This window comes from Myodes glareolus, chromosome 2, assembly GCF_982192425.1.
Source record: "Myodes glareolus chromosome 2, mMyoGla1.1, whole genome shotgun sequence".
Taxonomy (NCBI): domain Eukaryota; kingdom Metazoa; phylum Chordata; class Mammalia; order Rodentia; family Cricetidae; genus Myodes; species Myodes glareolus.
The window spans coordinates 76,199,461-76,226,525 of NC_142027.1; the positions used below are offsets into that span (position 1 = coordinate 76,199,461).

Below are 27,065 nucleotides of genomic sequence, written 5' to 3' on the forward strand. Positions count from 1 at the left end.
TTCTTACGAGTGATTTGACTAATGAAAGTCATATTGAAGATTCTTAATAAATGTCAGTTGTTATTTGATATCTTATTTAAGTATAACTTCCCTAAGGTAAGGACTACGTAGCTACTGCTGCAGAAAGGCTAAAACGAGAGGGTTTATATAACATTCTGCTTGGATAAACCCTGCCCGTGAACAGGAGGATGACCAAATTTGGCTTTCACTCACAACACAAGGCCCTTCCAATTTAAGTCTATCACAAGTCACCTCTCCACCGCACACCACCTTGTTATCACAAACCTTCAATCTTCTTGGGTTCTTCTTCAGGCATGTCCCTACTTTCCCCAGCAGCCTACAGGACAGGGTGCACAATACACAAAGTCAATGCACAGCACTGAACCCCCTCTATCACCAATGCATTCTTTCAGATGCATTCTTTCTCCAGACTACTTACTCCATTCTCCAAGCACGTCAAACTCCTTAAAAGGGCAAAAGCACCAATCTTTTGTACACATCTTACTCTTAAAATTGCAGGGCCGTCTGCGTAGGTCAACTGCCTAGACTAACTGTGGCAAAGTCCATGACCCACACGCCATGACATATCCTGCAGCTGGCCTCTCCCTTCTTAGTGACCTCATAGAGGGCACACTCACACAGGGCTCGCTGGAGGATAGCCGCTCCACCCACAATGCTCAGCAGCTGTTGTCCCTCCTACCTGTCACTTGGTCGGGCGTCTTCAGCTACTTTGAGCCGCCACACATTTTCTCCGAGAAAAGATCGTTCTTCTCCATTTCCCAGACTTTCCGACTACAAATGTCACCATAACCCCTCAGGAAGACGTCTCAAAGAACTCCTCAAATCAACAACATTTGACTTCCCTGTATTCCAACAGGAACACACAGCAAACGACACTGACCCTCAGCACTTGTATTTAAACCCGCACAGAACATTGTCAATGTAAATGTCATTACAAACTGGGTTGTAAGTCTAGCACATAAAATGTCCCTGGCTCATGGCAGGCACTCAAAAAATACTTGTTAATTTAATGTATTGTTCAACTCCTTAAAAAGCTAATTTGATTTGCAGATGTCAATTGTATATTGAAAATATTTAAAAAACCCTTAGTTATCAAATCATCTCCATACAGTTTAATCTCTCAAATGAGTTATATGCTTTGACTCTGCTGTGCCTTAAGGGGAACAGTTATTTTGGTGATAGTAAAAATATATACATATAAATATTTATAAATAAATAAGCACAACTGCAAGTATATATTAATACAATATATGATATATAATATATACATATAAATATATAATATAAACAAAATATATATATTAATAGGATATATTATGTATTATTATTTTATATTATAACATGAGTGTTATGTTATATTTCATATTACATATATATATATTTCCTCAAAGGACTAATTTATATGTGATTCTTCAGCAGGTAGAGCAGTAGTTATATCATGGAAACCTACGGCAGCTAAAAGATACACTCCTAAAACCAGTTACAAGGATCTGGTACAGAGAAACTAACTATTATCAACAGAATCTCAAAGGCATGCCTTCTTATGAGCAAAGACTACTACATGCTCGTTGTGGCACCAAAGCCATATGTAGAAAACACAGGTCTGTTTTTATTATTTTTAATTTCATGTGTCACATCTGAGCAATATGTGGCTGTCTGATGCCTGTGGTGGCCAGAAGAGGGCATCATATCCCCTTCTGCAGTTAATGACAGCTGTGTGGCATAATCCAAGTGCTTGGAATCAGACCTGGGTCCTCAGGAAGAGCAGCGAATTCCCTTAATCATTGAGCCATTTCTCCCACCCAAGTATTGATATTCATTAAAAGAAAAATAGAAATATCTTGGTTTGATGTAAGAAGCCTTATTTCAAGGCAGAAGTAAAAGTTCTTAAGATCTAGTATAAAAAGAAATAATACAAAGAATTATAGAAGTTGAAATAGTCACAATGATTTCACTAATAGAACAATTCCATAGAGTATAAAGAATATTCATTTAAGGATTAACAGCATTAAAAATTTGTATTTGGAAAATTTGAAGCTTTAAAAGGCCCTCCAAAACTGACATCTAAGTAAGTATGAGACTCAACTAGATATTAATAATCTTATGTGTCATTAAAAAACAAGAGAGCCATACGGTGGTGACGTTCACCTTTAATATAATATACTCGGGAGGCAGTGGCAAGTGGTTTGCTTGTGGCCAGCCTGGCCCACAGAGTGTGATTCAGGACAGATAGGACTGTTATGCAGAGAAACCCTGTCTTGAAAAACCAAAGCCAACCAACCAATCAAACAAACAAAGAACAACAAAAATCCAAGAGGAAGCCTTTCTCTAGCTGCAGCCTCCAGTGTGTTCACCAGGTAAGCAGGTCAAAGATTTGTGATGGCTGGCCCTGTTCATGGGGACATGGAGCTATCAAATATATCTAAAGCTCAACTTTGTAAGCTTTAGTACTAAATCTTCTTTTGCTCCTCAAAGAAAGATTTTCAGTGGCTACTATCTGAACCCTAATCACTCTCTCCCCTTAGGAATATAGCCATCAATTGTTCCTGCTTCACACAGGCTCATGCTAGCTCCAAAAATGACCCAAGTTCATTCTTGCCTTGGAGCACATGTCTTAACTACCAAGGGTAAGTTGCCATGGAGACCTTAAGATTTCTCTTCAGCAGCCAGCTGCTCAGAGGAGCCCTGGACTACCTTCTCAGCAAGCACACCGACATGTCTATCTGCACGTTTGATGCCCGTCACTACAGACGGTGGGTTACTGGCTTACTGCTTCAGTCTTTCTGTTTCCTTAATCTCTGTTTTCTCTAAGGTCATATAAACAAACTCAGATGCCTGAGTTCTCCCTCAGTCCTCATCACTAGGGGTCACCTGACATAGGACTCGGAAAGGAGTATGGGAAATAAAAGAAAGAAAGAAAGAAAGAAAGAAAGAAAGAAAGAAAGAAAGAAAATCATGAGAGAAGTCTTTTAATTGTGTGCTCTGTGGAACATCCTTCAGGTTCTAGTATCTCAAAAACAAACAAACAAACAAACAAACAAACAGGGATCAAACTATCTGCTTGACAATGTGGTAGCCTATAGGGGTTACCGCAGCTATGGATACAGTGCCATGAATTTTAACCAATGACAGACAGCAGAAATATTTTGGAATATTCCGTAAGTCTCTATAAGTGTGGTAGGCACTGCAGAAGGAACCACAATCACAGAGGCCATCTGTGAATGGAGACGGAGGAGGAGGAGATGGGGAGGAGAATAGATGGGAAAGGACAGGGGAAAGGAGGAGAGGAGGGAGGGGAAACTGGTTGGTATGTAAAATAAATTTTTAAAAAGTTATTTAAATAAATAAATTTAAAAACAGAAGTTAAACAAACACAAACATGATACGCAATGCCTTAGGTTATGTGAATGCATGGACTTGAACATTTCTTTCTTAACATGAAGAAAGAAATAATATTGCCAGTTTATCTGACTGATTTCGTTCTCTAAGAAACTGACTTTCAAAGGTAAGATACTGGGGCCTTGAGAGATGGCTAAATGACGAAGAGCACTTGTTGCTCTTGTAGGTGACCGGAGTTTGATTTCCGGTATCCACGCGGCAATGCACAACCCACCTGCAACTCCAGTTCCAGGGGATCTGACGCGTTCTTCCGGCCTCTCTATATTCACATGTGCTGCACAGACATACGTGAAGGCAAAATACTCGTACGCATAAAACACTAATTAATTTATAAATAAAAAGTAGATACTTCACAGAATAAGGATACAGCATTACCTATGTAACACTCCTCATGACCTTATGAAATAGCATCTATGATCAGATCCATTTTACAGATGTGGAAATAAAGGACCAGAGAGGTTAATTTATATGAAACCATAGTTAAAATGATTAGAAAATTTTCAAAGAGATTCATATAGATGAATAGCTACAATTCTGGGAAGTCCAACAGACACCAAGATACTGAGCTGGAAGACAGATCAGCCAGAAAAGGTGCTTGTAGCTGAGCCTGGCTACCCTGAGTCTGATTCCTGCCACCTACATGGAAGGGGAGAGAATCAGCCCTCACAAGTTGTTCTCTGATGGCCACGAATGCCAAGGAGTGAGTGCCCCTCCACATACACATGGACAAGGAAATAAATACTTTTAAAATGGAATGATGTTGTGAAAATTAAATCAACACTAAAAGTGAGGTTATATTCCTCTTCATGATGTCATTTAACCAGTAAAATTTTCTTGACTGAACTCTATGATGCTCAGAGTTCTGATAGTTCATGGGGCAAAGAGCTGGGAAAATAAATCTTATTAGGTTTGTTTTGTTGTTTCAAATGGCAGTTTTAAAAGATGTATTTTTTTAAAAATATTCTTCTCTCAGAAAAATTACCCCAAATTCATCAAAAACTGTCTGCCGATTTCTGATTCCACACTTAAGAATCGAGACATATGAAGTCCCCAACCACGTGCGAAAATCTAATGTACGTATTAGGGGAAGGAACTAGGAGGGGAGCCTTTTACATTGCCTTGGAAACATACACATGAACACATGAGAAGTAAGGGCAGGGTACAGTGTGCCAGTATCTGCTCATCAAAACATTAGAGAGCTGAAACATTGAGGGTAGACAGCTAAGGCTGGTTTATATATATATATATATATATATATATATATATATATATATATATATATATATATTCCTCCTAAATGAAAAATTCAGTTCTGTTATAAAACAATAATTCTCACATGTAGATTCTTCTGAAGCCCTTTGTTCCTAAGCCCTAGAAGATGCTATGTAATCCCCACCCCCATATGTAACATCTCTTTACAGGACATAAAGCTAACTTGCATTTCTTACAAGTAAAGTGGTCCTCATTGCAAGAGCTTGAACGTTTCTCAGTAAAGGGATTTCTATATATTTTGCTAAAGACAAATGTTTAAAAACAACAACCTTGACGTGTAGTCAAAGTTTCCTTGGAGGCACCAAATTTTAAACGTTTCTCTTTATTTTAAGTCTGATGTTTTATTGTTATTTAAATTCCTTAACCAAAGGAAGATACATTTAAAAATGTTATGTTTTATATAAAAAACAACAAATTCCCTTTCAAGAACTTTTGAAATGGTTTGAAATGTCACGTTGAACAGAAACTGAGCAGCACAGCTAGAGACCCAGGAAGTGGCGTGTGAGCAGGCCTTCCAGCAAGGACAGCTCTGAACCACGAAATCTCAACACCGTGGCTGCTTAAAGGCAACCTTTGACATGCCAGCGTGGGTGGGGGAAAATCATAGGGTCCCATGCTCGATGAAGACTGACAAGGGACTGGCAATTTCTGAGAGGAGAACTAGTCTCACCAGCCATGAGCCCCTCACCCAATCAATGATGGTGGTCAGTCTTAGGAGGACATTCATGCAGGCAAAACTGAACAGACTCAGCAGGTTATAGTTGTAATATATTCATTTACATGTCCACATGACAACAATGGCTATAAAGGAGGAGCCAGCGGAGTTAGGAGATGGTAATAACGCAGGGGGTGGAGGAGGAGCAGGAGGGGGACATCGATATCCTCATATTTTCACAAAATCAAAATGGATGTGAAAGCCCCTTGAAAGTAACTGGAGCCCTGGTATTTCACCTGTCTAATGTGCTCATGCCTGCGTTAATCCCATTTTCAAAAATTGATTAGTAATGCTCAGACACTGAGAATTTGTATATTTTAAAGTATATTGTCACTTTGGAGGAATGCTTTCCATGGACGAAAGGTTTCGTGCCACAGATATTCAGAGGTGCACGTGCTTACAAGGGTATAGTCTACCCACCTGAAACGCATACCTACCATGGGAGGGCAGACAACGGAAAGCCACCATGAGAAGAAGCTTTCATTGCTAGGATTCGGTACATGAACGTCCACTAGACTTCTATAAATACTGTTTTGATCACCAGTGAAAGGAAGAACATACACACTTACTGCTACCCCTTATAGGAGCCAGTAAGATGTGGATTTTGTTGGAAAAGCAACCCTTTGCAGTGATCTTTTTATATCATAATCCTGTGAGAAGAATCTCATTTGAGAAACAAATTTTGTCAAGAAATCTAAATCAGCCAAAACACTATCAGCTCCCCTTAAGATCAATGAAGGTGGCTGTATAACACTGCAGATGAGGGGTAAGGCCGACCGTGACACTCTTGTCCAGGCCCTGGGACCCTTACGTTAACTACAAGACTAGCTGACACTATTTTGTCCGTCTAATAGACAGTACAAGAAGGATTCTCATTTTTTAAAATAAATTCAAAGTGCAATCTAAACACAAATGGGAAAATGTGGATCTACTGGCCAAGAGGAGAGGCAGGAGGAACTGGGAGGGGGGGCATTCTCTCAGTTACAGAGATCGGCAGGTTGCACGACTGAGGGGAAGCAAATCTAAGCTCTACCTCACACTGACTTTAAGTCCTCCCTCTCCCCTGACCCTCTGACCCTTGACGGCCAGTAAGGGATGCCCACCGCTTAGTCCCCTCACATCCTCATTGACCATCCCAACAGTATAATTCCATACTCATCACCCTTTAGCCTCCTTAACTCTCTCAGCCTTCCAGAGAAACTGCATAATTCTACTTTCCTCTAGTCTACGGAACCTCTCTACTCGTTTGAGGAAGAAGGCTAGATATTTACAGGGACATCTCGAATAGCACTATGGTTCCATCACAGACGGGAAATTCTTCCTGGATTTTCACAGGACCGAATCGTCCAGGGAGACACAGGTGTTACCCGTCTTCCCTTCACTCACTGCTCTCAGAAGAAGCGACATTTACCTGGTAGTGAGCCTGAGAGGGGAGACAGGGCAGTTCTGGTTCAGCCCTTTGCAGGTAGACTGGACTCCAGCCTACAATATCACACTTTTCTCTGTTTCTCTAACTCCTGAAGTGTACAAGAGGCAATCTCATGACGGGAGAGAACTTCAGCTCACCAGTAAGGCAAGGCTATCTTTGTAGAAATAAAGTGTTTTCCTTTGACTCAAGGCCAAATCCATACATTTCTGATAACGCTAGGCTCAAACACTGAAGCCATCTGCCTGAAGTCTCTATATATAGACAAAGGTGGAGACCTACGCAGTCTATTTTCAGAAGTCACAATCAAAGTTCTGCTAAAATTTGTTCCTCTGTTTTTCTGCTAACCTTAAATCAGAGATGGTGGCAATGTGCTTTGAACTGTCTTGGAGTATTGAGACAGACGAGAAACATAACACAGACCTGATTATGACATCTTCTGCCAAATCCCAGAACAACAACATCATTTAATGGATGTGTGCATTCCTTACTTCAAAGAGCCCATCTCCATCGCCTCGGCATCTAATTCATCCACACTCCCTGATCTACACAGAACACTGAGCCCTGCTTTTGAGGAAAGTGATTCTATGCAGAGGAATTCTTTTCCTTCGGTTAGTCTCTTGATAGCTACCTACCGGTGTCTATAGATACACTCATCTTTTCTCCAGGAACACAGGTACCTGACATGGCTGAGATCTATTTTTTGTTTTTTGTTTTTGGTTTTTTTTCAAGGCAGGGTTTCTCTGTGGAACAGTCCCGGCTATCCTGGAACTAGCTCTTATAGACCAGCCTGGCCTTGAACTCACAGAGACCTGCTTGTCCCCGCCTCCCGAGTGCTGGGATTAAAGGTGCATGCCACCACCGCCTGGCTCCAGCTCTATTCCTGGTCATACTCCTCAATGCCTACTATAACCCTTGCTTCTCTCCATTCCCTAATAAGGGCCTTCTCTTCCAGAAGAATTGCTTTCTCCTGCAGAGAACAAAGACAGAGGACATTCAGCATTGCAATCACCCCCTTTTTACTACAAAAGGACTAAAGCCAAAAAGAACCCGTTTGCAGAAATTTCCATTATTAAACATGAGACGTTGAATGTCGGTTTTTCTGAAAGCACTTTGTTTCTTTGGATCTTAAACCTCCTCAATTTACCCAAGTTTTAGAGTCTCACTATGATAAAATGTGGAGTTTCTCCACACCATGCTTAAGCAAAGAGCCTCTAGGAGCGTTTGCTTACTTTAATAAACGCATCGCCACAGCTGTGTAACAGGTAATTCTGAACTCTGGCCACAAATAATTGGGCTGGAGACAACACCACAGCCAGACCAGATACCCATGAGCTGTGTTAGAGGATGAATCCCTTCCCTATTTGGACTGGAGAAAAACCAGCTAAAATAGTGGCCTCACTGCCTTGGGCACTTGAGTGCAAGTATCCAGAGCAGGAATAACCACGGACAGGGATGGACTTGGGTAAGGCAGATAGTACAAAGAAGCCACAAGGCCACAGAAAGACCTTCTCCTCCTGTCCACAAGAAAAATAAAGAGAACCACCAACAGTAAGAAGGAAAGAGGGAGGGAAGCTAAGTCCTTGTCTAGGGACCACTCATTGTGGACCTGGAAGTTGATTTCCAAGGATAACAAAACTAGCTATGTGGGATCTTCAGTTACATGCCAAGTCTCCATGAAGCCAGGTGTTCTTAACAAATACATCATTGTTCCTCTTTTGTACATTTTACCTCTTTGTCTATCCACTGTCAGTCATCTTGACCTCCTGAGTATAACAAGGGCGCAACTAAACAAAGCCGATGAACATTTCTTTATTCTAATAAAATGCCAATAAACAGAATTCTGCATCATAGGGTATATGATTGCTTTTAAAAATGAACAATTTATTAATATAGTGTATAAAAGATAGAATAAAGAGATGAGAGCTTAGTTTTCATCTCTGTGTTTGCTAGGGAACAGCAGATCATCTCTGGTTCGGGGAAATGCCTGTGGGAGATTCTCCAATTCACAAAACAATTCTGAGCACAGGGCCTCTCAACTACTTCCAATATGAGCACATGGAATGGCAAAGGAAGCAGGGTGACTTGGGACATGGAAGTCACTTTCTGGACATTCAGACCCCATACTCACTACTGAGAACTCAAATCTATAAAAATAATGGCTGATTATGTGAGTCCGTTCTTCCTTACCAATGAATAAGCTAAAGGCAGTGCTACAGTAACACATTTAATGATGGGAGCTATTTCTACTGTACTAAGCATCTTATTCTGTCACTGGAGAGTGACGACTTTTAAACAAACCAAACTATGAAAGACTACCCTACTCTTCTACAGCGAGTAGCTCCATCCAAACTACAGGGCCATGGAAAATAACCTCCTCCAAATTTTCTCTCTTGGCCACAAGTGTCTGTTTAGAGAAGTGCCTGAGCGACACGTTCCCAAGCAAGCAACTGAGTGGAAGCCTGGACGGACAACATGAGCTATCATGAGGACTGAACCATTAGTCAGGCTAGACCGCAACTCCAAATTCACTTCCACACCGAAAGAGACCAGCAAAGAGGCCCATCTTTGTATCTTGTAACTACTGAGAAAAGGTGAAACCAAGCATTATGATACATTACATAATGTTATGTTTTGCATTATGGAGTTCTGTGTAAGCATTAAAACATATACGCCTATTCCTTCTAACTGACAAAGACAGAAGGGGAAAGACTGAATTAGAGACAGCAGATAATGGAGACACTTTATGATGTCACAGTCACATACTTACAGTATGTATTGTGTATATTAGGAACACACTAATGCATTTCCAAGGACCACTCATTACTACCTGGGCAATTAGCTTGTGGAAGCAGTGGGTGGGGAAGGAAAGACATTTCTGTTCACCTCCATTTCTTCTCAGACACTCTAAGGCAGCTGTTCTCAACCTTCCTAAAGCTGTGACCCATTAGCACAGTTGCCCAGGTTGTGCTGACTCCCCCACCATAAAATTATTTTATTGCTACTTCATAACTGTAATTTTGCTGCTGTTATAAATCATAACATAAATATATGCTATGCAGGATATCTGATCTGCTACCCCCGTGAAAGGGTTGCTTGAGCGCCAGGTTGAGAGCTGTTGCTCTACTGGAAGGAGAACTGAGTATTTCATACAAAAGTACGTTTCAGTAAAGCTGAAAGATGAGGCCGTGCACAAAGTACCCTACTATATCACATATGCGCCCAACGAGTGGGCCTGACAGGACGTGTGAAGAATCACTAAAATTGATTGGAATAGGGTTGAGGAAAGCTCTGCCACTCAGAATTAGAACCTGACATAGCACAGTCCACTGGTGTGTGAGCAGGGTGAGCCTTTTGGGCCGGTCATCAAAAAGCTGTAGCCATAAAACAGAAGCCTACTCTATGCAAGGCCAAGGACCACGTAAACCTCAACAACCTCTATAAACGCTGCTCGGATCATCCGACCTCCCGACCGCTCGTGTAGAGACACTGCTAAATGATGTTCAGAGAGCATTTGTTTCCAGCTCCTCACTTGAGCCATACTGTTTTATCTTCTCTGTATTCTTTCACCAAGGTCTGAAATTAAAACAAACATCAAACAAGGCCGTAGGATTTTATTTTATCTGCCACATATTGCTGTCATTAAACACACTTGAAATGAGTGGGTTTAGTTCAAGTAAAACTGCTTCTTTCCCAAACTCAACAAACACGAAGGGGGGAGAAAAGGAAGTGCACGCTGAATTGAATTCAGAAGTGCAGCACGTTACATTTCAAGGAGATCCATCTGGCAGGCTGACGCGGTAATAAGTTCTTGTAATTGTCAGGTCAGGCAGATTACAGATCCAGGCTGTCAATTCTGCTTGAGTTCTATTTTGTTATGGGTAGCTCATTAAAAGACACACACACAGAGCCCTGTTTATTATTCTACATAAGAAAACTGCCGGCCTTCTCCGGGAGTCTGATGAAGGAGGGCAGAGAGGCTCCTCTGAGCACTGACCACTGAGTTTCACCCACAGGGATGCTACAGTATGGCAGCTCAGGAACCAGAATGAAGTTCTAGCTCACAGGCAACTTCAACCCAGAGGACGATTGGATATTTCCAATCCCAAATGACACTCAAGAATCAAAGACATTGGAATGACTGAATTCTCTCAGTTGTGACCACCCTTCTCAGATGTATGGACTTACTTAATTTCAACAGTCTATAGTCTGTGAAATGAAGTGATCAGAGCAATAGGTAGTCAGGCCGTTGTGTGTGTGTGTGTGTGTGTGTGTGTGTGATGTGTGTGTGTGTGTGTGCGCGCGCACGCGCAAAATGTTCCTATATTCTTTGGAGTGCTTGCAAACTCAGACCTAAAGACCCTTCCCCTTTCCTCTCAACAGACTGCCTACCCACACAGGGCAGACTCGAGAACCTTCTGTTCTCAACAAATCAGCGTCATTCAGGTGCCATATCTACGCCCCAAGAGTTTCCTCATTGAGAGAACCAAACTTTGATCTGCTTTTATTACTTCAAACAGAGACTACTTTCTACAGACCTGTGGTACACGGAAAGCTTCCTAATCCTGCATACGGCAGGTATTCCACAGGGGAAAAAAATTTAAAAAGAAAAACACAGTAAAGTAAAAATTACAACATGTTTGGGAAATCCGCACGTTTAAAAAAAAAAAAAAACCTTAGAAATGAAGCAGAAGAATGCATTATTACAAGGAAGGCTAGATGTTCAGAAGTCATGGCCCTGGCTAATGTTAAAAGATTAGTGCAAGAGACTGGCTAAGAAAACTTTCCTGTATTTTAGCTGTGTACTCTTTCTACACTATAGTCTTTCACTATATTTTTTAGTAAAATAATAGGACATATACTGACATAATCAGTGAATTAATAGCTATGGGAGGAATATCATGGATGAGAGATGAAGGCTGCTTATTAGTGAAACATGCCTTTCATAGTGTTTGGGGAGCAGAATAGTGCCGAGGAGAAGCAAGCATCGGTGAACTTTTTAAACTGATCGTAATGAAAGTTTTACACCAGGCTCCACAAAAGCCAACAGCAAATGTCTACACGTGAACCAAATGCCCATTAGCTTGACAAAGAGTTGAAAGATGCGATGGAGCCATCCTTCACTATCACAGGGAATTTACCCGGAGCCTCCCGGATACCAGACCTGTGAAAGGGACACAGCACTTGCACTGAAATGGTGTGCACTCTCCTGGGCATTTTGAGTCATCTCCAGATTATTTTTAACGCGTAATGGGACATAACTGTTACTTAAGTAGCTGTGTTGTGACGTAGGTAGAATGACAAGAAACAAGTCTGGACTTGCCAAGTGCCAGGGCGGTTGTTAACTCAAGACCCATGTGGCTGGAGCCACTGACAAAGAACTCAGAGAAACAAACGACAGAACAACAGACTTTCCCACGGGCTAGAGGAAGTGATGGAAAGTTGTACTTCATCTTCAGGTGAGAAAACACAGGTTTATTTAAGAACTGATGAGCCTGAAGTTAGACTGGGCATTCGCTTTCAGTTCAGACAGGACTTGGGCTTGGGAAAGGGACCTGCTTAAAATCCAGGCTGCAAAGCACCAGTTACAATATGTGGACAAACCAACTCTCAGATAGATTCTTTATGTCTAAACCATGGGAAAGAATGCTGTATCTTTATGGGAAATTTCAATGCAGCAGGTAAATGACCATTGCAAACAGCAATCTTAGGTAAATGCACTGAATTATGTTTATCAATCAGAAAGGCCAGTCCTCAAAGGCAGGACTCCTACATCAGCTGGACACATAAAAATGTGGCAACCTTGTATTCTGGTAGAGAACATATAGCTTCTTATTCTAGAATAGAAAGGAAACAGAAAAAAGAATGGCCTTCATTTTGGAATATCTAGTAACTCAAGTCTAAATATGTGGTCCTCAGTAGCCTACACAGCTCTGGGGAGACCTAAGGTACAGGAACGGTATTTAAATATGAAGAAAGTAACGATACAATGTCAGCCAAACAGTAGGCTAATGTGAGAGACAGAGTTTGAAGGCAGGTCTAAGGGATCCCATTTTAGATATTTCACTTACACTACATTGATTGGAAGACTATAAAACCACAGAACTCTGAGAAACATACAAACCAACTAACACCACAATGGGACGGAGCATGCTAACAGAGCCAGTGCCTCACTAAATTGGAAACAGTCCACAGTGATTACCAAAGACTCCTTCTGCTGTCTTATTAGTGCGGTGAAATGAGCTTCAGTGGTAGCACAGGCCAGAGACACTCTAGGGAAGGAGCAGAGCTCAGAGACCCTGGACCACACAGAGGGAAGGTGAAGTGCATCGACTGGTGTCAGGTAGTATACGAGAGACCCCCTCCATGCGGCTTCACTCCTAAGTCTGGCCTTGTGAAAAACCAGATGTTCTTATTCCTGCCTGGCTTATCAGGGAGACTCGCATCTGGAGACATGAAGCATTCTCCAAGAACTCCCACTGTTCCTGATGGGGGAAGTAGAATCTGGGTCTAGGTACAAGAGAGGAACTAAGGGCTCTTTCTGTTGGTCAGCTGGTTGGTGCTATTCTATGGTCAGACCCGGCAGTTGGGAGGGTCTCGGGGCCTGGGAGGAGGAGGTCACGAAAAGTGCTGTGGACAGCCAGGATGCAAAGAAGATGGTTTGAGGAACAGTGCGACATTCAGGTTTTCTAAAGTGGGTTTATGTGAGAGGTGTTTTTCTTTTCTCTAATGAGAAACTGGAGTATGGTTGGTACCTTTTCTTAAGTAAAAATACTGCTCTTCCTGGCACTGACAGAGAAAAGGAATAACCAAACATTGGCAAAGGCAATGGCCTGCATGAGGATTCCAAGGGGCTTGGACAGATGAACTAAACTGAGGCCTTGTTATTCAGTTTCGGTGAAACAGTGGATTCTGTGAACATGGAAATAGAAAAGCGAGAAAGAAGACTCTCAAAGGGCTTGTTTTTGTGAATATGCGCTGTGTCTGTAGCTCATAAAAGCCCAACCGCATCACTGGCTCCTCAGTCCGACCTCTTTCATCCTCTGCACATCTCGTCCTTTTGCACTGTGATGGGATTCCAGAGGCCACGACACATACACTGCTGATGGGGTATGTAGGTCTCACTGTTCAAAGAGCCTTGTGGAACCCATACATTCTCAATGTGTGAACAATGAGATGCCTAAATTCAGCATGCGGGTCAGTCAGGAGATGGAGACCAGGCTACCTGTTAGCAGAGGAAACCTCCCATCGACTGCACTCCGAGCCCAGAGAATGCTGGCAACCGACTACTTTACTTCCCTACACTACATCTGGGAAGACAGAGGCAAGGACATGTCTAGGGTAGAGGAAAGCAAAGGCAGAAGTTAGGCATATCATTTCGTTGTCTATAAAATACCCACCTATCCTTACTATGAAAGCAATACTAATGCTCTTTCAAAATGAAAATCCCTATTTTCCTCCCACTGTATTTAAAAAAGCGAGGTCTTGCTGTTCATACAAAGATAGTCATATACACAGCAGACAGCATGGACCCAAAACAATTCGCATAGCCATGTTATCCTATGCGTTCAGATTTTGATCCAGCTCCCTCAAGGGAGACCCGGAGCCCAGAGCCCTGTGTAATGACCAGGGATGGCTTCCGTGTTGGCTGCACCGGGTCTTTACCCTTTTGGCTCACAAGTTGCACCTGTCATTCCAGCTGTTTTACTTTCTGACCAATGCCAGTGCTGGCCATGACCTGTGACGGCCAGTCTGGAACAGGCTCTGACATATACTCCATATCACACATCATCATATCCCAGAAGGCTTTGCTCCAATGCCACCTCCTCCTGAATCCCATGTAAAACAGTAACTAGCAGATCATCCCTTCCCCTCTTACGTTTTATCTTCTGTTTTCCCTCTAGCATTTAATTAGACTTTAATATTTAATAATCTTCCTTTTAATTCCTCCCACAGGAAAATGAACTCCTTAAGGACAAACAGTTTGCTTTATTTGTGGCTGTACCCTCACTGCCTAGAAAACAGCTTGGCACCCAACAATGTTCAATAAGTACACCATAAAAAGAGATAAATGATTCCTTCGGTTAACTGCTGTTGGAAGGCTAGAAATAAGATATGACTGGAGGGATTTAATAGCATAAAACTCACTCGGCAGTTCAATCAGTTAGAAAAGTAGGTTGCAGATTTACGATAAAAGCAAAATAATTTATGTCAACATAGATTTGGATTGTGAGGCATGGAATATAAAACCTGGAGTCACCTGTGCTGAACCAGAACAAGGGTAGCTAGGTGACGAAGGTTCCAGTCCTGGCATGCCACTCATGTGCCGAGGGACAGCAGAAAGAATCCCTTCCACGTGGGACTTCCGACTTCTGTGATTTGGGATGAATTCAACTACCGCTCATTCAGAAGCTAGTCTTTAAGGGTTTGTTTACAGGACAGATTTCACTGTTGTCAACTCTATTCGCAAGTTAAGAAAGAAGTCACATTTGAAATTGTGTGGCATTCCCAGAAAACATCATGCCACATCACTGACGCCGAAAGTAGGGATCGAAGCTTCTTCCTCTTCACACGCCAGTGGGTGTGAGATGGCATCAACGACAACAGAGAAGGGAAGGGATTCAGGATGCTAAACTCTTCCAGAAAAAAAAAAAAGCCACATTCACACATGAAGAATAACTCGCAGTGTTCCTTTACGGCGTTCATTTCCGATGCTCGACACCCAAGCTCACAGACGCAGAGGATGTGACACTCTGTTTTCTCCCGAGTAGTAGAGATGACCTTTCAGAACGTACCCTTCCTGATCCCCCAGCCTGCAATCCCATAGAGATCAAAGCCAGCTTGCTATTATGCAGTAACATTTCTGTGATCAGATACAGTGTGGGCTCCACGATTCTATCTGTGTCAAGATCTTTTCACGCTAGTGACTCACATGGCAGAGGCTCAGGCAGGGCACACCACACCGACACCGTCTCTTTTGAGGTTGATCCCACCTTGGTAAAGCTACCAGCGAACATCCTGTTTCGCTGCTTCGCTCTGCAACACAACAGTGTAATTGGAACTGACTGCACAATACATCTTAGCTTCCCCATTCTATCAGGAGGATCTTTCAATCTATTTCTGTGCTTCAGCACATGTGGGTTACAAGTCATTCTTAGACAAGTGTACAAGTTAACCACCTACTCCTGCATTAAAGGCATCAGGAAACAGAGGCAATTATTAGACTTCCTAGAACTGTTCCACATCCCAGGGAAACTGGGTATTGCTTCTGTGCTGAATGTGTGGAGGTCACACACCTCCTCGGTGTAGGCCAGCTCCAGGGTGCTGCACTGGAAGACAGGCACATAATCGCTTTGTCCTTGTCCCGGCTACAGGCTGCTTCCAAAAGCTAAGGCGAATGTTCACAGCATCGGCAATCTGGTTTGCATACAGTTTACCATGACCTGCTACAGTCCGTAAACTGGAAGTTTGATCAACATGGTACTATTGAGATGGAGGAACCTTCAGAAGGTGGACCTTAGTGAAGAAATTAGATCACTGAGTGAATGCCCATGGGAGCAAACCCTTTCTTCAGATGTACTTGGAGGAGATCTCTCCTGTCAAAGTACTTCCTCTATGAAGTCATTGACCATGAGGCAGGGGCCAAAAATTTTGACTGTGCTTGTTAACAGAGCCATGTTTTTTTGGACGTCGACTTCCAAGACTGTTTTTCAAGCCTCTGGTATTTTGTTATAGTAATAAAACATGGAAGAGCAGAAAGTAAAGAAAATTTGGAGAAAAGCTTTGTGCTATGAATAGCATTCCCTCGGGGCCAAGAAAAGCCAACCGAGGAGAAAGAAGAGAGAAATGATGCAAACATTTCTAACATTCATGATTCTGAACTATGTTCCAAGACAAGGCTGGAAAACAATGCATTCCATTTTCACACAGGAACTGAGGAAAGTAACTGCTGGATCCCGGGGACCTGCTGTTGGCCTCATGGAGATACTGCCCAACAGAGAGAGCGTACCTGTACTAAATGCATGAACTCCCTGTTACTATCAACATAACCTTGGAATGAAAGTTTTTTTTTCCCCCAAGTCAAAAGCAGCCTTCTCGCTGATCCCTCCATATACTATAAAGCCCCATAGCCAGGCCGGTGGTGAGTAGAATAACACCCTCATGATAGCTGAATTCTAATTCCTAAATCTGTGGACACATTACTTTATTTGACAGAATGAACACTGAAGATGTGATTAACCGTAAACCTCCAAGATGGGGAGAAAGACCGGAATTACTCAGTTAGACCTCATCTGATCCCAATAGGCTCCCAAAGCAGAAACGCTCCCAGTTATGGTCAGAAGCAGTCATAGCAAAGGAAGCGTAGACAAAGAATTGCTTAATTGCATGTTTTCTAGACAGGGGAAGAGGCCATGAGCCAAGGAATGTAGGCAGCCTGTAGAAGCTGGAAAAGGTAAGAACTAAAACTCTGCCTACTTCTACACATACTTTGGCTCTAATTAGAAATTCATTTTAGCCCTTTGATACCTAGACTAAACTTATAACCCCCAAAATCAATAAAAATTAAAATTAAAAATATTATATTCTTTTATGTAATTAAGTTTCACCTACATACCAATCTCACCCTACTGGCCAGATGTTTCTCCTGGGTCAAGAGCATCTACTGATCCTCTCAGAATTCCATACATACTGTCCAAGGTTTATCAGCTGGCATTTAAATAAGCAATGGACATGATTTTCCAATGCCAATATGTACACGAATTCCCCGTGCCTGAGTTTATCCCACGCTAGGTGACTGGCCCACGGCATGTAGAAACAGCTCTTAGGTAGCAATCAGTCCAGCCCTATGACACACATGCTTAGTAAAGATCCTGAGTGGCAGGATGAGATGGAATAATTCAGTATAAGGCAATGGAGGGAGAAACAACTGTAGAAAGGATGAGTAAATGCTTTCTTTGAAAGATGGGGGGGTCACTGAACCCTGTGAAGGGGAAGCCTTATGAACACAGTGTAATAATTCTTTGCATTACTGGTTGGTTATTCAATCCATGCGCATAAATTCTGCCATATCATTTGCAAAGATTTCCAAGTCGACACCCTAGGTTTCGAGGCTGTACATTGATCATTCTTAAGTTCTCATACCCTGGTTTCTAATACAAAGCTAAGCTGTTCGTGGTTAGTAGAAAGGGCTTACGCTGGCTATCTCTGCCCCCAGCTCCCTCTAGCTAGTATTACTGAATGCTTATGCTTGAACGGGCAATAAAAGCCAAGCTCATGCAAAAAAATGATCTCTTCACAGACAGACAGGAAGGCAGAGGAGGGAATGAATCTGCAGAAGCTACCTACCATCCTCTCAGGCCTGACTCATGACATTTCCTCTCACTGCCTAAGCTTCACCTCAACCAGGCATTTCCAGTGCTCATAACCCATTAGCTTAGATGTCATCAGATAAATGCTTCAGAATCACCGTGGAGCATCATCCTCAGCGAATCCATCACCTTGTTCACGAACCCAGCTTCCATGATTACCATTTGTCCCATAATTTACACATCGACTTCTTGTGTTAGAAGTCCAGTACAGCATTGGGAGGGCTAATTGTTCATTGTGTTCCTTTGAGTTTAGTCCGAATCCCCTGAATAACATGAGATTACCATCAGCGAGATTGCTGAAGAAATGAGTCATTAAAAGAAAAATAAATTTAGCGACTGATTGAAACACTCCAATAACTGTGGGTTTTCCTATTTGTGAATCAGACTCTAGTTAAAAAAAAAATCCAGTACCAAAATGGTAATTGCTTGAAGATATCATCAAGTGGAATACAAAACAGTTAAGCATTTGCGAACAAGAACTGACACTTTCTCAAGTTTATTAGTTTCCAAAAATAAGTCATTATTTCCCATTTTCTTTAGTTTCACCTAACTTTAATTACTCAGCTGCCTTCCATAAATATCCGCAAGTGACTTTAAGCATTTTACGTTAAGGGTAAAATCATTATGCCCCCTGTGAACTTGCATAGGATCAGTGAAATGGTAACTTCCTCCTTTCCTTGAAGCCTCCAGGCAATGATCTTGAAAATGCCTGGGACAAACTCAGAGTCATCATTCCCTAAAGCAACACAACTGCTGCAAATAATTAAGTTCCACCCATGCTGCTGGCAAGACAAAAGGATGGAGGGGGGCAGGGGAGAGCTGAGTGATGGTACAGTTGTGACCTGGGATACCGAAGAGACAAGACAGCAGAGATCTAGAAGAGCTGAACACGTGGGCTCAGAAAGAAAGATCTACATCCAAATTTAAACTTGGTCCCTTGGGAGCTGACTTACTCTCAGCCAAGGTACTGAAGATTTCAATGGCTTGTTTCTATTTATAAATATACAGTTAAGGTCCTACGTACCCCGGAAAAAGTGCTTCTCTGACTTAGTTTTCTCCACTAGCACACGAGGGCATAAAGTGGGGCAGCTGTTGATGGCTGGACCAAGGAATGGAGGAAGGGTCTTCACTTGTAAAGGGTTCTCAAAATCCTGCGTACACAATAGCATTGCTTCGAAACTCTCCACAGAAATTCCTTGTACTACACCCCAGTCCAGACCTACTGAATCCGAAAATGGGTAGGGGCTAGCAATCCCTCTAAACAAGCCTGATAAGGCTTTTGGATGAATAGCCTTTAATCACTGCTTTACAAGACTTAGTATCTGGACAGTTGAGACTTCACAACAGGCCAATGATAGACTTACTAACTTACGGCATGATCATAATCTATGACTCATGATTTTAGTTTTTAAGAGAACTTTGTTCACTCAACAGAAAAATTACCTTGTAATCCACAAAAACAGATGGAGTGACTCATACATTTGTCAGAATATGGTACAAGCTCTGGCTTTTGAGACCATGCGTTAGAAACCAATGACACAGCCAAAGGGTTTGGACAAAGTCTACAGACAGCTGGATCGTCCTTGAAAAATCTAAGAAGGATGCCCAGCTCAAATGAGTGAGATGAACCATTTCAGACTTGGATAAAATGCCACAGACTAAATTTATATATCAATATCTTTACAGAAAGGCAATAACAATTTAAAAATAGGCATTGGGCTTCCAATAAGATTTGCTAATGTATATAGTGCTAACTATATGCCAAACACTGTTTTAAGTGCTTTGCACATTGAGACTCGTTATAAACTACTATTTTGACTAATATTGTCCTCATTGCTATCCTAGGAGATAGGATTATCTCTTCACAGAGAGGAGAAAACTGAGGCACAAGAGCTTTAAGTAATTTCTTCAGGTAACATCTAAAGAGTGATAGAGGTAAGGATAGCAGACAAAGCATGCCAGTTCTACAATCCATTGTTTTAATTATATGATACATTTCAATAATTGCATAAGGTTGGATTCATCGTATGTTTTTATCCCCATGAGTGAAGACAAAGAGGCAAGTAGATCTCAGGGAGTTCTGGGCAAGCCTGATCTACAAAGGGAGTTCCAAGTTAGCAAGGGGAACACACATGCAAACATACACATGCATGTGTACACATACTTCATGCTAAACATAATGAATTTGGGGTCAAATGACTGTCAAGAGCATGAATGGCTCTTACTGCCTCTTTCAAATATCTACCTCTGGTTGTTTAAAATGAATCCCATCAACTACAATACCATCTTAAACAGTATCACCTTAATAAAATAACAAATGCTCAAAAAAATGCCCATATTGGTTTGTAATACGTAGCAAAACAATACTCATTCAAAGTCATCATGAGTATGAAAGGCTGACGATGGCATTTCATAATACATTGGGCAATGAACAATACTGAATTTGAGTGAGGGTTAGTAATCAGCTACTAGATTCTTTTAGCCCATCCTGAAAACATCTTAAATCAGCAGTTCTCGACCTGAGGATGGCCACCCCACTGGGGGTTGAACAACCCATTCACAGGGATCACATATCAGATATTTACATTACAATTTATAACAATAGCAAATTTACAGTTATGAAATCGCATTGTAAATAATTTTATGGTTGGGCTCAACACAACATGGGGAATTGTATTAAAGGGTTGCAGCATGAAGAAGGTGGAATGAAAGCCTGTTTCCTTCTGCGAGACCCTTCGTGCTGCATCTGGACCCTTTTATATGTTTTTATAATGACTGCTACACAATACGGCTGTCTTCTGAGGTCACTGGAGGTTTCTGTCTGCAATAATTCGAATAAGTGAAGCACCCACAGCAACATCATGGCAAGTTACAAGGCCATGATTAAGTTAGGGGAGTGTTTTGCCTTTGTCCAAGAATAGCCAACTAGAGACCTGGAACAGAATCAACGATATCTATCCTTCCAAGCTTTATAGCAGGGAACAAAAATTCTAAGAATCAGAGTTCCTAAAGATGTAGAGCTAGACATGAGAAAACCCCGAAATTTCAGATCGTTCACATCAGCTCTTCCATCTGCTGTCTGGATTTCTGTCCTTGCACTGACACCAGATTCTCTTGATAATGAGAGCAATAGGAATAACGGCACACATTATATAAGACTGGAGGCATACATAAAACGATTGCCTATTATTCTACATGGTCCTCATGTCAACTCTGAATTATTAGCGCAGATCACCAAGAGCTTATGCATTATAGAGAGCTTAAATAATTCATTTAAAAATGTCACCACAGATGATCATCCTGCCATACTCTAAAGTGAGCTTCACTAAACTCCAAGTGCCAGTTCTTTAAAATATACAGCATTTTAGATTGTTGATGGCCCTTGCTTGGCTTGTAAAACCATTGGTCTTGGTCATGTTTCTGGAAGTGGAGGGAAGTCAGAATTTTTTGTGTAGCTGATTCTTTCCAATAAGGGATGATAGGAGGGATCAGGGGTTCCTATGATCTTCTGGGAATCGTTCTTCATCCCTGGGTTCATAGCATCCTATGTGCTTTTACATTCGGACTACACTGTTCTAAAGGTATTAGCTTATACCTTGTTTCATAGACTACAAGCTTCATGAAGGTAGCTTCATTTTCCAATGCCATGTGTGTATTCTGGAAACACTGTTCAAACCAATGTTCCTAGTAATGTATTTTTAAGTTTTTGGGTACAGTAATTCATATATCATAAAAAATCTATCCTTTAAAAATAAAAAAATTAGGTCTACCGAGATCAGTTAGCAATTAAGAGCATTTGCGGCTCTTGCATTCAGGTAGCAGCGCTCAGATGGTGGCTCAGAACCATCTGTAACCCTAGTTTGAGGGTATCTGACACATTCTTCCTGACCTCCTGTGGCACCATGCACAGACACAGTGCATTTACACAAGAAAAACAGAAATAAAAATAAATATAATAACCTATAATTTAAAGGACTAATTATATTTTAACAATTATGCAACGTATCCTACTATTTCTAGAATAATTTCAGTCTTCCCAAAGTACATCAGCTGGGTACTAGGAGTTACCCTACTTGCCCTTCACCCCACATGCAGGCACACAATCAATTTAGCTATTGTGAATCACGGTGCCATGCATACCCAATGGAGGCAGTTTCTGTGTGGCCATGAGATTGAGTTTGCTTTGATAACATGCACACATGTCAAACTGTATGATTATATGGCAACTATTTTAATGCTTTGAAAGCAGTCAGACTTCTTCCGGACTTACTCACTTTTCACAATACACCAGCATTATCTAACGATTTCAATTCCTGTCCCCTGCCATCAGCCCATGATGACAATGACGATGACTGATATTTTAGTAGGCATATAATGGTATCTCACAGTCACATTGATTTGCATTTCTCTGATGACAAATGCTATCACAGCCTGTCCTTGTTAGACATTAATTCGTGAGAAAAGTTCATTCAAATATTTTGCCCAACTTTGAATTAAGCTGTCATCTACGGAGGTAGATTCATTTTAATACATGTTAAATATGAATTCTTTTTTTTCTTCAGGCATGTGATCTACAAGTAGCCTGTTATGCCTTGCTCCATTATGAGATGGAGTCATCTGACATACAGGAACACTTAATTTCAATGAAGTCTGGTTTATCTGTATCATCTCTGTTTGGGAGCTATATGCCATATGTAAGAATCTGTTAATCTTTTACAAATGGATAATCTAGTTATACCAGCACGATTTGTTGAAAAACTAATCTTTATATCCTTCAATATCTAAAATCCATGTTTAAAAAAATCAATTAATGATAAGGATAGATTATTTCTGGACACTCAAATCTGCTGTATTAATATCTATGCTTAGGTCAATACCACATTGCCTGGCTCCTTAAGATTTGTAATAAAATCTGAAATGGTTTGATTATTCTAGTATCCTCTGCCTTTTTCTGAACCATCTTGCACTTCCAAGTTGCTTGAAAATGCAACTGAATTTCAGGGTCAGCTCATCAAATCCTAAAAAGAACCCATCTGGGATTCTGAAAGGGTTTTCTTTGAAACTATTAATCCAATTACAAGGTATATTACGTTCCCCATCTAAAATGTTTATCCCTAAACAATGAAAGTTGGATATCTTTCCATGTAATTAGGACCTATTTTGCTTGAGAAATTGAATAGGTTTATGCTTATTTCGTAATCAAAGAGAAAGAGTTCAAGAGTGAATCGTGCAATCCCTGAGGAAGTAGGTGAACAATGGCCACTGTTTTAGCTCTCAGGTTCTCTTTGAAGGTTTTTCTTCTCAAGGTTGATGCCACTGTGCTTTAAAAAATCCATTCAAATATGAACCATGGTTTACATTCCCCCTTTGCTCACTTCATCAGAGCAAAAATGGTAGAAAGGTGAGGGCCATGAAAAATTCACCTTCCTCAGTCCACACCCTTCCTTCTGACTCCAAGGAACTTGATAGTGCTGTAAACAAAACATCATAATTCTTCCTGTGAGATCAGATCCACAAGTCATGGGGAAATTCACTTCCTCACACCCAAAGCCAAACCTTAGAATTCTGTTTCGTATAGCCCAGTTGATGGGCTCTACAACTGGAATCTGAGGAAATACTAAGTCATCTGGAATGCTTTTGGAAGCAATAACCATAAATCTATTTCCTGATTTGGGCTGCCCAGGAAGGATCAAGTTACATAAACCATCTATTTGGGGAGCAAACTATGACTTTGTGCATGCTGAAGAGATGGAGAGGCACAGAGCAGGAGCCTGCTGAGAAGGAGCCTAGCATCTCTACCAGCAACTAACAAGTAACAACTTCACTACATTCCCACGGGCAGTCCACATCAAAACGGAATTAAAACAAGTGCCAGACACTATATAAATGACTCACAGTGTGACTATGAAAAATCAAAGGATTATAAAATATTGAATTCTTGAAATAATCGAACCATTTCATCCTTTAATCCACTGAAATCTGTACATTTTATTTGCACTCACAGGATGCCATTTCAAACTTACTGATTAATGGCTATGTACTCAAAAATCTAGTTAGGATTCAATTCTTTTTTTTCTTTTAACATAAAGCCTACAGGTTGTACCTTTGAAAATATTCATGAGCTTGTACACGTAAATAAAATTATTTCTACTTAAGGAGCATAATAGTGGCACAAGTGGCATGGGAGTTACCAATCACTCTCTGACTGAAGGGCCATTCCACAAGATGAAACTCACAGTGGCATCACTATGGGACTAAGACACGCCATGGCTACACAGATCATTGTTTCAAGGAGAGAACCTACAACTATATTCAGAGTATCTAACCAACTCCTAATGACTTATCATTATAACTCTAGATTCGTACATCACTTTTCCCTTGTCAGAGGTGCTTCTGTTTTTAGTAGATGGCAATCAACACAGAGACCTACAATTGGTGAGGGTGCAGAGACTAAGAGACTGGAGAATGTCCTCCAAAAAAGGAACACATCGATCGTACCCACTCCTCCAAAGGTTTAAAGGTGACTGCAGGAGAAGGGGTAGAAAGGATATAAGAACCTGAGGCAATGGATGACCATGAGAAAAATGTCTTCTGGGCACAGCAGCGAAGCTGAAAATGCAAACTCACAATGGGTGTGAGAGCATACACAAGACCTGTGCAAGCTGAAGCCAGAACCAAACCCCATCAGGGAGACGGAAGCTGGACACGATGCTCCACTCCTAGCTGACCAACTATTGGTAATAATTAGCTGTTGGAGAATAAGGGTTAGTTTTCTCCAAGAGTGTAGCCTCTCATAAGTCCACCATGTTTCAGCAGACAAGAGAATTTAGACAGTACAAATTCGTCCTAAGGGAGGGAGAAAGACAAAAACTTGGGTGGCAAGGAGAAATCTGGAAGAGTTGGGGAAGGGTGTGAATATGATCAACACACATGAAATGTTCAAAGAACTAATAAAAGCCTGACAAAAATATAGGCAAGTAATGCACGTTCAAATGGCACAAACATCACACACACACACACACACACACACACACACACACACACACACACACACAAATCATTTTGCCAATACTAGGCTGCAGCACCAGAAATAAACTCCAGCTAAGAAGGAGACCAAAAGTAGCTGTTCCTACAACTGTGGGCTGCAATATAAACATATTTCGTAGGTAGTTTACATGGTTCTGGCAAAGAAAACCTCACCAGGTCATTGGCCACTTAAGTTTTGGTTTCCTGTCAATGAGTCCAAGAAATTCATCACATTGGTGGTTGCTCTGAAATTAGCATGAGATGGCCTCATGTAGAAGGGGCAGGGTCAGTACACCACACACACACACACACACACACACACACACACATATACACACACAAGATTTTATGTTTGTAACTTTTGTCATTCTAATAATAAGAGAATGGGTATATATAATATTGAATTATAGTTCACAGTAAGAACATGTTCTCAAAATATCCACGGCCTTCAAATGATACAAGCTATTGTTAAGAAAAACTGAGAAGTTCACATCAATCAGCGGCTGCCATTCAGTTGCCCTTGCAAAACCGCTATTTACCTAGAATACACTTTTATAGTACAATTATACGTTCATTATAGAAGAGTCAAAAACAGATGTGAGACTGGTGCACTAATTCCACGTCAGCCTGAGACAAGATTTCTAGAACATTTCTAAAGGGCAGATGCCTGGATTTGATGACAGCTTCAAATTGTTTATCGAACAAACATGAATTTGAGTGCTTCTTTTGTGTCGAGCCAGGTGATAATCTCGATCTTGCCTTGGGGTCTTCAGGAATTTATCACAATCATTTTGGATAATTTCTCAAATTTAAGGGATTTTATAATTTATACTGACATAGTAATGCATATTCCGTGAGGCAAAATGTCTAGAGATTTTACTTTTCATTTGAATAATTTGTGGTTCAATATAATAACACACTTGGCTTTTCTTCTGTGCTGCTAAACCTGAATTTGACAGTATGGTTTACACAAGCACTTGCGTGGGGGCTCCGATGTCAGACCTGAAAGATAAGTTCTAAATACACAAATAGCCTCACCTCCATTCACACATGAGAGTCAAAAGGACAATGAATATTGAGGCAACAGCACCGTGTGTCCAATTTGACCTTATAAGCCACTGCAAAATCAATTCATTAGTTCTGTGAGGAAATAGGTATGTTCAAGCAACAAAACATAGATAACCGAAATTTCATGTTAGAAATAAACGTATCAACTGAAAGAAAATGTTTGATTTTTCTCGGTAAATTTCCTATGATGTGAAATAACTTTAGTAGTTCAGCCCTCCCGTGGAATTTTGGATGTAGAGCCAGCCAGTCACTTACCACGTCTAATAATGTTATATGTAAAGTAGGTGATTAAATGCCTCCAATCGTTAGTCTATACATGCCATAACCATTATTATACTTGGCTATAAACCTGGCTATAAACCAAATAAAGTAAAGGGTCTCCAAATGGACCAAACAACGTGGAGACACAGCTTTTTCTCTTAAAGTACACACACAAAATATAACTTATTTTCTGTGGTTATGTCTAAAAATCTTACATGAAAAAAAGGCTCAATTGGATTTGCCTTAAATTACTTATTTGCTGATTTAAAAAGGAAAGGGGGGATAAAAGGAGCATGGTGTGTCTGAGCAAGGCATTTAAACAGTGGGAGAGGAAGAAATTAAGCAGAGAGCAGTGCTAACAAGAGCGCTCTTTAATTTTGCAAATGTGCTGTGTGCTTCTGCATGGACATAGGGCTGATTATGCCCACTAAGATGCTGTTATAAAATAGAAACATTCAAGAAAGACGTAGCTTTGTCTGTTTCCTGTAAGCCAATGACTGGGTTGAGC

General features: G+C 41.1%; 1 protein-coding gene across 11 annotated transcripts in view; it reads right to left on the reverse strand.

Annotated features, from left to right (window-relative positions):
* The window catches only part of Lpp (LIM domain containing preferred translocation partner in lipoma), a 597,751-nt gene that overhangs the window by 271,318 nt on the left and 299,368 nt on the right, over positions 1-27,065 (reverse strand). The window contains exons 1-2 of one of the 11 annotated variants that reach the window (XM_048453900.3): positions 440-555; positions 286-337 (exon numbers count right to left, since the gene is read on the reverse strand). The exons of the other annotated variants lie outside the window; for them this stretch is intronic. Coding sequence (XP_048309857.2) covers positions 286-337; positions 440-444 — 57 coding nt within the window. The 5' untranslated portion in view covers positions 445-555. Of the gene's footprint in view, positions 1-285; positions 338-439; positions 556-27,065 lie in introns of those variants that run through there. 11 annotated transcript variants of the gene reach the window in all.